General features: G+C 41.1%; 1 protein-coding gene across 1 annotated transcript in view; it reads left to right on the plus strand.

Moving 5' to 3' along the window:
* The window catches only part of LOC146689330 (leucine-rich repeat-containing G protein-coupled receptor 5-like), a 55,053-nt gene extending 43,473 nt beyond the window's left edge, over positions 1-11,580 (plus strand). The window contains exons 13-20 of the mRNA XM_085436564.1: positions 1,348-1,419; positions 2,308-2,379; positions 2,796-2,921; positions 3,315-3,457; positions 4,842-4,925; positions 5,385-5,628; positions 6,215-6,369; positions 7,490-11,580. Coding sequence (XP_085292690.1) covers positions 1,348-1,419; positions 2,308-2,379; positions 2,796-2,921; positions 3,315-3,457; positions 4,842-4,925; positions 5,385-5,628; positions 6,215-6,369; positions 7,490-8,211 — 1,618 coding nt within the window. The 3' untranslated portion in view covers positions 8,212-11,580. The remainder of the gene's footprint in view (positions 1-1,347; positions 1,420-2,307; positions 2,380-2,795; positions 2,922-3,314; positions 3,458-4,841; positions 4,926-5,384; positions 5,629-6,214; positions 6,370-7,489) is intronic.
* Positions 11,581-12,394: the final 814 nt, after the last annotated feature.

A 12,394-nucleotide genomic window follows, 5' to 3' on the forward strand; every position in this document is an offset into this window, starting at 1 on the left:
AGGAGCATTTTCAATGTTAATGGAAAAACTGTGGGATGTGGTTAAGATAGATGGTGTACCAACAAGTAAAACTTCAGTTTTATTACTGTTAAGTTTGAGAAAATTGGAGGAGAACCAGGATCTAATCTCAATAAGACAGTTTGAGAGGGAGGTAGGTGGGAGAGATGAATTGGGTTTAGAAGAAAGGTAGAGCTGGGTGTCATCGGCATAACAGTGAAAATTGATATTATATTTTCGGAATATATAACCAAGAGAAAGCATATGAATAATGAATAAAAGAGGCCCTAATACTGAACCCTGGGACACACCAGCAGAAACAGGATGGAGAGTTGAGGAATGGGATTTAAATTAAAGGATATTTAAGGATAAACTGAGTGCGGTCTGAGAGATAGCAGGTAAACCAGGCAAGGGGGGTGTGACTAATACCAATGGATGCTAACCGGTTCAGGAGAGAAATGGTATCAAACGCCGCACTAAGATCAAGAAGGATGAGAATGGATAGGAGACCAGAATCAGCTGCCATCAGAAGGTCATTGGTAATTCTTAACAGAGCAGTTTCTGTGCTATGATTGGGGCGGAAACCAGATTGAAATTGTTCATAGAGATTATGGTCATTGAGATGTAAATGAAGCTGGGCAGCGACAACTTTTTCAAGAATTTTTGAAATAAAGGGGAGATTTGATATAGGGTGAAGATTATCAAAGTTATTGGGGTCTGCACCAGGCTTTTTGAGAATTGGGATAACAGAAGCCTTTTTCAGTGCTTCAGGAACAATCCCAGTGTTCAGGGAGGAATGAATAATATTGGTTATGAGAGGTGCTAACAAGGGAAGACAGGCTTTAACTAACACAGTAGGGAGAGGGTCAAGTTGACAGGTGGATGACTTAGATTTTTTAATGAGATTAGATACGTCAGTTATGGAGGGAAGAGTAAAGCTTGAAAATAACTCACAGGAAGACAGTAGGGGGACCAGGAAGTCTACTTCAGAGTCAGGAGCTCCTAAAGAGTTAAGTTGACGGTGAATGTCTGAGATTTTACAAGTGAAAAAAGAGAAAAAAGAGCACAAGAGAGTTGCAAAAATCAACAGAATACATGTGGGAGGAGAATGTGTCTGGAGGTTTTGTAATTTTACTGAACAATGAATAGAGGGACCTGGAGTTACCTTCATTAAACCAACCAGACTAGCTGGCATTTCTCCACACACTCCAGCCTTTCATCCAAACCTTCTCCATAAACCATGTTTCATTTACAGCCCGAGAACTCAGGTTGATGGAGCGGCATGTGAATGCATCATATGAGCGATGGTCCTCTCAAAGATAGAAATACAAACATGTGTGTGTTTTTCAGTGATCTGCATCACAATGTGGTAGAAAAACTGGAGGAAAACACATTCGCTGGTCTGCTATCACTACGCTCACTGTAAGCATGCAAACACACACGCACACACACACACACACACACACACACACACACACACACACACACACACACACACAGACACACATCGCCAATTTAATTGGCCAGCAGATCCTGAGCAGAGATCCCTCTGTAAGTATTTCCAAATGGAAACTCACTTAGTCATCCAGGTGGTCCGCTTGTGGATGGGACAGGTTTGATGCTATGGTTTGGAACAAAGACAAGAATCTGTACAGCACTACACCTGATACTACAGCTCATACTAACACTACACTTAGGACTATTAGGGTTAGGGTTAGGACTATTTGCAGCCTCCAGTATTACAGCATCTCAAACTGAGAAACGAGACATGCCTCTCTTAACATTACTGCTAATTTTATTATGGTATTACAGACGTAAGAGTATTATGTGCACAGTTTCTTTTATTCTGGGATTAGAAACAAAGACCTGCTGTTTCGTAGGCCTGCGGTGCTTTCGCTTTAATCCGAACTAACAGCCTACGCAACAGCAGAGATCAGGTCAGCGTACAAAGTTTACCAACAGATTAAAGTGGAGTAAACAAAACTGGACAAAAAATACAGAGAAGGTTATGTGTCTGCACACAAGGTATTCATAGGCTAAAATACAATCATGAAAAATTCAAAAGAAAATGAAACGCATTGATTTTTTACATATTTCCACAAACCCTGCAGACTGGGTTGACAACCAGAAGAACATCAGAGTTCTTTCTGTTAAGGAAAAAGCAACTAAATCTCAGGCACCACGGCTAGTATTTAGCAGAACTAACTTCTTGTAGATTTAACTGACATATTTTTTTATTATCATAAATCAGTATTTCTGATCACATGACTGCTGGTTTGTTTTCTGACTTCATGTTTTTCTATCCTGCAGTGATTTGTCCTGGAATCGACTGTCATCAGTGAAGCCAAACTCGTTCTCTGCTCTCCCTGCTCTCACCAAACTGTGAGTTCTTTATCTGTCTGAACATTGGTTAGTAGTTTTGAAACCATTTTTTAAAAATTCCTTTTATAAAAATTAGATAGCGTAGTAGTGGAGAGTGGACAGGAAAGCAGGGAGAGGAAGTAGACAAAGAAGCGCAGCACAGGTCGTTCACAAACTCGTGAGCTGAACGGGTGCCTGGAAAACCATTTTTGATTGAAAAGTTGAGGAAGCACGTTAAAACAGCTGCTAAATTTTCAGCAAATATGTTCAACTGCCCTTAAATATGTCATTTTAAGTTGAAGATTTGTGGTTTGTGTGAGATTGTAACCTATAGATGTCCAGGAGACGGGAAAATGGCCTGTTTTCCTTAAATTTATCTGAATTAGTTATAGAATATAATTAACTGGTTTCCACACTGGTTTCCTCTGTTTTTGCAGTGACTTGTCATCCAATCAGCTTTCCTCTCTGCCTCTGAGTGGCCTGCAGAGTTTGACTCACCTGCGTCTGGCTGGAAACCAGCAGCTGATGGAACTAATAGCCCAAGAGGATCTGCCTCGAGTCAGGTGGGCATTCACTCATAAACAAAGGAAGACATATTTGTATTAAGAGACGTCCACGTACCACCAGACTGTGATGCAGGACCTCCAACATGGTTATCAGGAAGCAGACTTATCCACAAATCTGTCCTGCAATGCAAACACTGCTGATGTGATTTAGGAAAAGGTTTGAATTAACAGCCACTTTGCTGCTGATTAACTCCTGTAGTGTTTAGATGTCACACACACGCAGATTCACACACTCACTCACACACACAGTGTAATCTGTCTCCTCCATCTCTGATGGAAAGCATCTAAAGGGACATTCCACTGAACAGCAGGTGCAATAAAATGAATTTATTTGAGCCATGTTTGGACAGATAGAGGTGTTTATCACTGTGTGCGTCTGTGTGTGCTCAGGGTGATGGAGCTTCCCTACGCCTTCCAGTGCTGTGCCTTCATCTCCTGTGAGCGGAGAGGTGGAGGTGCAGGAGGTTTGTCCTGGGAGAGAGAGGAGGCAAGAGACTCAGCTGGAAGAGATGCAGCTATCCTTTCCAGCCAAGGTGAACCCCAACACACAATGGAAGTTTTCACCTGAGGAACCAAATGATTACATACACCAGGCATAACATCATAACCACTGACAGGTGACATGAATTATACTGATATCGCTTAATCATGGCAAGTGAACATGCCGTCTTCAAATTTTATGTGACCTCACAACTTACAGGTGTTAAAGGATGCTGCTAAAATCTTGGTGCCAGATACCTCAGCACATCTTCCAGGTTGGGTCAGGGTGGTTTTGACAGCACTAGGGGGACAGATGTTATGTTATGCCTGATCAGTGTATTAATAAGAGGTAGACATAACTACTTGCTGGTTTGTGGGCTTCACATTTTAAGCCTCTGCTTTAGCTTTAACTTCATGGAGACAGCTGTCCGCCTCTTTATCTTGAGCCAGAGGTGATCAAGAGGTGAGCAAGAGGGTGAATTCAGACAACACTAACTGTTTTGCTTCGGAAGCTGCATTCATTTCAAGTAAAAGACCAAAACCAGAGCACACTCTTTTTGGATAGTCTATTTGGATAATTAACTGTACAGCAAACATATTATTTGTTGGTTAATTCCATTAGAAATTCTCCAAAAGGCTCCATGAGCACAAATACAGTCCAGACTGCCAGTTCATGGAATCCAGTTAATGGACCTAGCAGAGAGCTAGCATGTCACTAAATTTTAAGTCTCAATTTCCCCCGGACTGGAAATTTTTCTATAGATGCCACAACTGTTTAGTAGCACGCTTTAAATGTGTTTATTACTGCTGTAAAGTTGGATATTTTAGCATGGGAGACTATGGGAACTGACACGCTTTTGGAACTGCCTCAAGTGGCCACTAGAGGAACTGCAGTTTTCCGCTTCATGTTTCAGTGGCAGAGGTTGCACCTTATTTAACTCCTCAGAAAACCCTTCCTCGGGGTACCCCCTTTAAGATGGGACTTAGAACACTGGACAGTGTTAGTTTGTTTCTATTTTTTTGTCAATCAAAACTACAACATGGAGCTTGTTAAGCATTTATAGAAAAAAAGGGGAAGAATCCAGCAGAGATTTGAGGCACTCCTCTACACAGGTCAGCCCTAAAATTTTATTCAGGTCATCATTTTTCTTCATTAGATACAAAACTGTTTTTTTTTTAAAAAGAAGCTTGGTCAGAGTGGAAAGCAGGTAATGAATGGGTGGAAAGTGGAAAGTTCCATGAGCTTTATGTAAGATTTAATATGAGGTGTAATCAAAATGTCCCATAAAAATAAAAATATTAAGTTTCCAGTTTCAAATTTGGCTGATCACCAGTTCAAAGTTGTTTTTTCATTCAGCTTTGACTTAGGGATGCTTGTTTTTCCACTAAAAGTAGAAATAAAACCAACGTACTGCTGTCCTCACTGTGTCTCTGCAGTAGATCAAGATTGGGAAGATTTCCTGATGGAGTTGGAAGATGAGCCCAAACCCCAACACTCAGTCCACTGCAGCCCGGCACCAGGTACCAAAAACCCCTGTCTGTCAAATCAAAACACAATAAACACACATCTGTTATATGAAAATTAAGGAAACACAACTCTGAAACAGATTTTATTAGTTTTAGAGAATCAAATCAACAGCACCTCTATGATAGCTGAGTCTTTATCATCAGTGCTACATTACCTATGAGGATTAATTACTTAAATCTTTATCTGTGAGAAAAATCTCAGCTCTACATTTCTACATTTTAAAAACAACTCAGTTGCACATAAGAGCTTAGAGGCACACTTCTTTGGCTTACAATCATTTCTGTATATCCATATCTTATATCTTTGTTTTAATTAAAAATAAATACTTGTTTTAAATGTAAAACACCAGAGGGCGCTGCAGGAAGGGACTTTTATCATTACAGAAGCATAAATACTAGTTGTGTGTACAAAAACATTTAAAAGATCGTGTTAATGGTTTATGTTTCCTGCAGGACCTTTCCGTCCCTGCCTCCACCTGCTCGGCAGCTGGATGATCCGTGGTGGGGTTTGGCTTATCGCAGCAATCTCATTGGTCAGCAACAGTCTTGTCGTCCTTTCAGTCTTCTTTTCTCCAGCCACTTCTCTCACTCCCCCCAAACTACTGATTGGCTTACTTGCCCTGGTGAATGGCCTGATGGGAGTGTGGAGCGGCTGGTTGGCGGCAGTGGACGCTTGGACATTCGGGAGCTTCTGGAGGTAGGACACCAAACCAGAACAGACTGGGGACTCTGGGTATCACTCGAGGGATTTAGGAGGAGATCAAGGAGAAGGGGGGATATACTGTATGTATTAAGGAAATTAGGGATTGATTATTAGAGGAATTTGGGACTACTTTTCCAAAGAGTGTTTTTAATTACCTTAAAATCAGTCGGATTAGAATGCTTTGAAAGCACTGTGGATTACAGGGACCTTGGGCACACAGGAATCCAGACAATGACGTAATTTTTGGGGACTCGTGAGACATTGTGGATTTATTCTGGAAGCAGGGAACAGTTGATTTCTGAGATTCTCAAAAACAGGCAGGGTAGTGATAGATACAGTGAGAGCACTCTGGAGTCTTAGGACAAGCTTGTCATTCCTATTGGCATGAGAAGCTTGCCAATAGGAACCTTATAGATAAACAATAAAATACATGTATCACATCTGTCAGAGAGACTACCCATCTGTTGTATATAAGATGTAGTGATGAGTACTAAACCTGAGTGTATAGTGGTGAACAAAAACAAAACAATCGAAGATTTTATGAGTGGAGACAGATGTGTTTTGACATTGTATGTTCCAGGTACGGGGCAAAGTGGGAGAGCAGCTTCCTGTGTCGACTCAGTGGGTTCCTTTGTGTGTTTGCGTCACAGACCAGCCTCTTCCTCCTTACCGTTGCAGCTCTAGAGCGATGCGTGGCCACCACTGTAGGACACAGCAAAACTGCTAGCAACAGTGGTGAGGAAACATATATGTAGATCCAGCAGCTTTTATTTACCCTCTACACCAACATTATTGTCTCTACCACCCAAATGTGTCCAAGTCGATTTTTACAAAGCAACACAACTATTTTATATGCCACAGATATAACATATTTTTTATGCACATTACATAATTTCATGTGAAAAAATTATGTAATTTTTTTACATAGATGACACAGTTCTATATGCCAAAACTGTACATTTCATCATGTTATATATTCAAAATCTGCAAAGCTTATTTTTATGCAGATGACACTGTTCTTATATCCAAAAACATCAGGCATCACCAAACTCAGAGATAAAAATTAAAGCCACCAAACCCTAATTGAATTTTAAAGAAAGTGAACTTGTATGATTTTGGGGAACTAATTTCACCAAAGTGATGACATTTTGTGTTTTGATGCATGCTGCAGGTAAGTAAATCCCAAAAAGCTGATTCTGTTCATCTGGATGTAGCGCTTTCAGATGGAGACCAGTGACCATTGATCAGTGGCCATGAGTACCTCAGAGAGAGTTGGCTGCAATCACAGCATTGTAAGATGGTGAAAGAGGTGCCCTTAGGCCCCCTCCTCGACTTAGGTCTTTCCCTTTTTACATAAATGGCCTCCTTGACTCCCCGCTCACACCAGCGTTCCTCCCTGTCCAGGATGTGTGCGTCCTTATCATTGTTCATTCAGTGGGTTAGTTTCCATCATTATTCAAAGGTACTGTTTATAAGGTTGTGGAAACCTGCAGTCAGCTGAGACTGAAGAAGTCACTTGTATGTGTGATGAAACGCTTCTCCCACTGAAAACGCTACGTCCAGATAAACAGAATCAACTTTTCTGTCCAGATGACTTTTGGCTTCATGATTAATAAAAATAGCCTAAAAGACATTCTTTGCTTAAACTCATCTTTAACAGCTCATCAGTACTTTAATTTGGATATTGACTTTAACATGTCTACATGTTTACTGTCTACATACAGTTTTCAAAGCAAAATTTTTTTTGTCATTGATATCCAGCACATATTATTATTTTCGTCTGCCAACATTCAGACACTCTTAAAAGTTGATTTCTGATTTCACTCTTTTTTTTTTCTTTTTAAAAAAAATCCAGGTCACTCTTCATCGCCGTTATCCTTCCGTGTTTCCATCTGTCTGTGTTTCCTGTTGGGCTTCACTGTCACAATGCCCTCCCTGGTGGCCGGACACAGCAGCACCTCTCTCTGTTTACCGCTACCTTCCTCATCATCATCGTCGTCCTTAGCCTTCTCCGTGTCTCTGGTGCTCTTCGACTCCCTCTGCTTCCTTCTCATGACGTTCTCCTACACTCATCTCTACTGTCGCGCCCACAAGACTCCACCCAGCTCAGAGGAGGAAGCAGCATTGACGCGACATGTGGCTTGGCTGCTCTTCTCTGACTGCCTCCTCTACCTCCCTGTTGCCTTCCTTACGTTCTCCTCCCTCCTGCGCCTACCAGCCGCTGGACCAGAGGCAGCAAAGGGGGTTCTGCTGCTTGTTGCCCCACTGCCAGCCTGTGTCAACCCTCTGCTCTACCTCCTCTTCAACCCGCTCGCCAGGGAGGAACTGGCCGCACTGGCCAAATGCACCTGCAAGGGCGTGGCACTACTGAAGCTACGCAGGCCGAGAAGAGGAGGCGGCGGAGCTGGAGGTCTGAGGCCATGCACACTGGATTTAGCGTACGACGAGGATGCAGAGAAACAGTCATGTGACTCGACGCAGGTGCTGGTACTTGTCGGAGGTGTCAAAGAAGAAGACGAGGAAGTGGGACAAGGAAAAGCAAAGAGTGACGCACAACATTTAGCGACACTTCAATAAACTGAACACAAACACAAAAGGTTTCAAGTCTCACTTGACAAAAGGTAAATAAGAAAACGTTGTGCCAGCTGGTCACTGCAATCAAAGAGCCCCTGATTAGCTGTAACTAACTATAAAGTAAAGTATTATTAAGTGTAACAGATGACCAAGCCCTGTTTGGATGGGATTTCTTCATGTAGGGAAATCAGCTGATTTAGTGTAATTTTCTGTGAAAAAAAGTGTGTCCCAGGTCCTGTTTTACTTTATCTGTCCTGTCCTAATGGGTTTAAAGCAGTGACCAACATTTAATACAGTCACAAATTATTTTCAGACACACAACCATGAGAATAATGAAAACTGATGGCTGCAGAAGGCACATCAAGGCTTTGTCAAGTGAGACAAAACCAACACAAACATGTACCGTATGTATAATCCACAGCAGACTGACTGACAGGACTGTGAGGCAGCAAATGTAGCAAAGGATGGTGAAAGGAAATGAAGGGTGCTCACCATGAACTCCCCACCAGTTTCTGTTGTTGTCTACCTTCTCCACCATCTTTTTTTTTCTCCTGCAGCAAACTGTCCAAGGCAAAGGCAAAACTCTGAAGAAGTACAAATTAGGAAAAGCAGGAGAAGATGGGACCTATGTTTGGTCCGTTAATCTTATTGACGAGGACAGACACCCACACACAGAAACACACGCATTATCAAGGGTATAAATTCAGCAGCTTTTATTTTGAAATATGACACAATTTACAGCGCAGTGTTACCAAATGTTGCCCCGCATGCTTCTGGTAACAGCTCATGTTTTCGCGGGTGTGTGTGAAAAGTGCAGCGTCCTTGTGAGTGTCGTCACAGTCCATCCTGAAAACAGGCGTCAGGAGACGGAGAGCTGAAGCTCGTGTTCAACACCTGGGAAAAACATCACAACTGGTCCTCCAAACGGAGTAAACCATCTCCTCTCCCAATCATGAGTGTTCAAATTAAACATGGTCGCATTATGATGTCAGAATACTGAATGTAAGAGTGCGAGCAGGACACAAGATGAGCTTCGGGCTGCAGTAAGGGTCATCAAAACATCTAGTGTGAGTTAACAGCTCATGCATGATTCATAATATTCGCACACTCACTGCAGCTTTAAAGGTTAATGATGCTAGTAAATGAAAGGGGGACACCTGGTGTTTCAGGTGCAACTCGCTCTAGATTGTGTTCCAGGTGGTAAGTACTTAAAGATTAAAAGACTTGGGATCATAGGAATAAGAAACAGAAGGTTCATATTGAACCAAGTGTCCTGTGGCAAATGATTCAGCATGGAGGAATGTACCTTTGAGCCCTTAATCCACCTTAAACAGGCTAAATCTGTAAAACATGCTTTCTCTCTCGATTTAAGCCTTGTCTACTGTCTCCATTTGACACTTTTAACTCTCCAAATGGGTTTACATTAGAAAGATCCGATCTCATGTACCTTCAGTAATCAGGAGCATTTACACTTCTTGTTTTGGACTAAGGAAGCATAATTTTACCCAGATGTACAAAAGTAATTTACTTGAGCAAAAGGATGCTGCATGTGTGTGTGTGTGTGTGTATGTACAGTAAATGTGTGTACATATTGTTGTAAATACAAGCTACTGTGACAATCTTTTTCTTTCTGTGTAGACTGTGAGAAATCTTTCATTTTTTAATGTTTGTTCATTTTGGCCCAATGTCAACATTTGATTTTCTCTTCAGTTTAATTTATACTGTCATACATGTGCACCTCAATGAGCATTATTAAGCTGTCATAGATTTCAATCCGTGAATTCATCCATTCTTTTTTTCTTTTCTTGTAAGTAATTTGAAGTCAGGTTTGCGGTGGCGACAGATTGACCTCTAAACATCCACCAGGTCACTGGTGAAACGCTTACTGCTGGCGCTAGGGTTCGGTTGTAGTTTAGCCAAATGCTAAACAAGCTCACTTAAAGAAACAAGATGCTGCCTTTCAAATTAAATGTTTTACCTTCGTTCACTTCTGTTTCTACGACTTCTGCAGAGGTGAAAATTCCAAATAAAAGTGTAGATGTGAATCTGAACTTAACCCTAAATAGTAGACTGTTCACAACAAGTTAAGCACTACAGTCCAGATGGTCATTCCCAGGTCTAGAAAGTGGTCTGGTAAATCAGAAATGTTGCCTTTAGGCTCAGATTCCTCTGAACCACAACAGTCCTCTGCATTAGTCCTCTGTACTCTGCCTCCTGTCAACCTCACACTTCATTTTACCCTCATTGTGAAGATCCAGGGAAACTACTTCCACTGAGGCAACAACTGTCCACTGCTAGCTGTCCCAAATCAACTGAATCAATCAAAAAGATCTCGTTTGTACTTTGACATTTACACCATTCAGTATCCACTGAGCGGTTTATTTGGTTCATTTTCCGTGTTTGGTGTTTCCATTTCAAGTAAAGTCTGTAACATTTTGGCCTTACAATTTTTGTAATTTATTTTTTTTCATCACATGTTTCTAAGCAAGCCTTTAAAAATGCTCCTCACCGACCCCAGTTAGCTGAGGTGAAGCCTGGCAGCTACAACCATCTATATGTGTATCCACCTGCCAAAGAGGCCACACCCATAGCAGCAGAAACTTAGTAAGCCTTAATAAAATTTGAACAGGTGAGTTACAAAAACATTCTCCCCACTTACAGTTATTATGAAGGGGAAAATTATCTATAGAGACCAACAAAAACATGTTTGTTTCTGCTGTAAAGCTGGACGTGTTAATGTGGGAGCTTATGGGGTTTACTCACTGCTAGAGCCTCTAGTGGACATTAGAGGAACTGCAGATTTTAGCTTCACCTTTGAGCTTAAGAAGCTGCTACTTGGTTTTAACTTTCAAACAAATGAAATGACTGTGTGTAAACTGGGTTTCAGATAATGATATTTAAAGTAAGTGTGCTGCATGGTCATTGTCCACATCCTGCATGATCTGCATGAGCTTCCACCCAAATTTAATGTGAGCTTGAGGGTGAAAAACAAGATAAAAAAAACAAACAATCAATGTGCTGTTTGTGTAAAAAAAAAAAAAAAAAAGATATGGGTGGTGTCTCTGGCTCCGCCCACTTTGTTCAGATATAGCACCAGAGCAAATTTAACAAAAAAGCATGACTGTTTGTATGTGTGCTCTGTGGCAGTTTGACTGCTGCACTTTTCTATGACCAGCACTTAAAATAAATAAAAATAAAGAAGTTCATAAGCTTTGTTAAAACCTGAATGGTTCAAACTTCATCCTTTCACCTGATTTCTGGTTATCTTGTAAACGACTGTAAAATATTTGAGTGTCTTTTGTTTTAATTTGTAAAACTGAGAATGAAGTTTTAGTTTTGTGACATGAATAAAGGTGTGTGGCCTAAACTGCACTGAGCTGTCTCTCTATTTTTTTCCAGAAAGAACAGAACAAATAAATGACAGTCAAACTGTCTTGTATATATATGTGTATTATTTTGAAACATAACCAACATAGAAACCTATGGGAACTTATCCTCTAAGTCTCACCAACAGCCACTCAGTCAGAACCTCATGGGAGCCACAGCAGTCAGATGCAGACCCAGTGGTGGAGTAAGAGCCTGCAAGTAAAGGTGCCACAAACTATATATAAAAGACAGAAGCCACTGTGTCACCCATGAGATGGCTTGTTGAAGCTTCAGTGAAGCTTTAGTGTTTTGGCCACTGCCAAGTGAGATTCTTTAGAACCAAAAGTGATAATATTGCACAGACAAAGATACCTACCAAATGGTAATCATTAACATCAGAATAAAATCCCACTCACTCACCAGAGAACCAGAACATGGACTTCTTGAACAGTCTGTTAGTACAATAATTTCACATCAGCCATTATATTGGTCAAATTATGTAATTAAAAATGCTCCAAAAGGCTCTAACAGCACAAACACAGTCCAGAGGTCAAGTTCAGGAACTCCAATTAGCTTAGGTGTAGTATAGCATACAGCTAGCAGCTACAGCTGTCACCACTTAGCTTTCTGTCAAAGAGGCCACGCCCCTAAATTGAAAAAGATGACCTGTGCACAGCTGTTACATTACCTTAAATACATAGACCAAAACGGTGTTTGTATCAGGATCTAAAGTAGAATATTTTACATTGCAGTCTATAGGGGCTGACTCACTGCTGGAGCCTCCAGTGGTCAATACAGGAAAAACTGTTTTTGGCATTCA

The sequence above is a fragment of the Copadichromis virginalis genome, linkage group LG17, assembly GCF_057382275.1.
Source record: "Copadichromis virginalis isolate Kocher_CV1m ecotype Utaka linkage group LG17, C_Virginalis_male_GT1.1, whole genome shotgun sequence".
NCBI lineage: Eukaryota > Metazoa > Chordata > Actinopteri > Cichliformes > Cichlidae > Copadichromis > Copadichromis virginalis.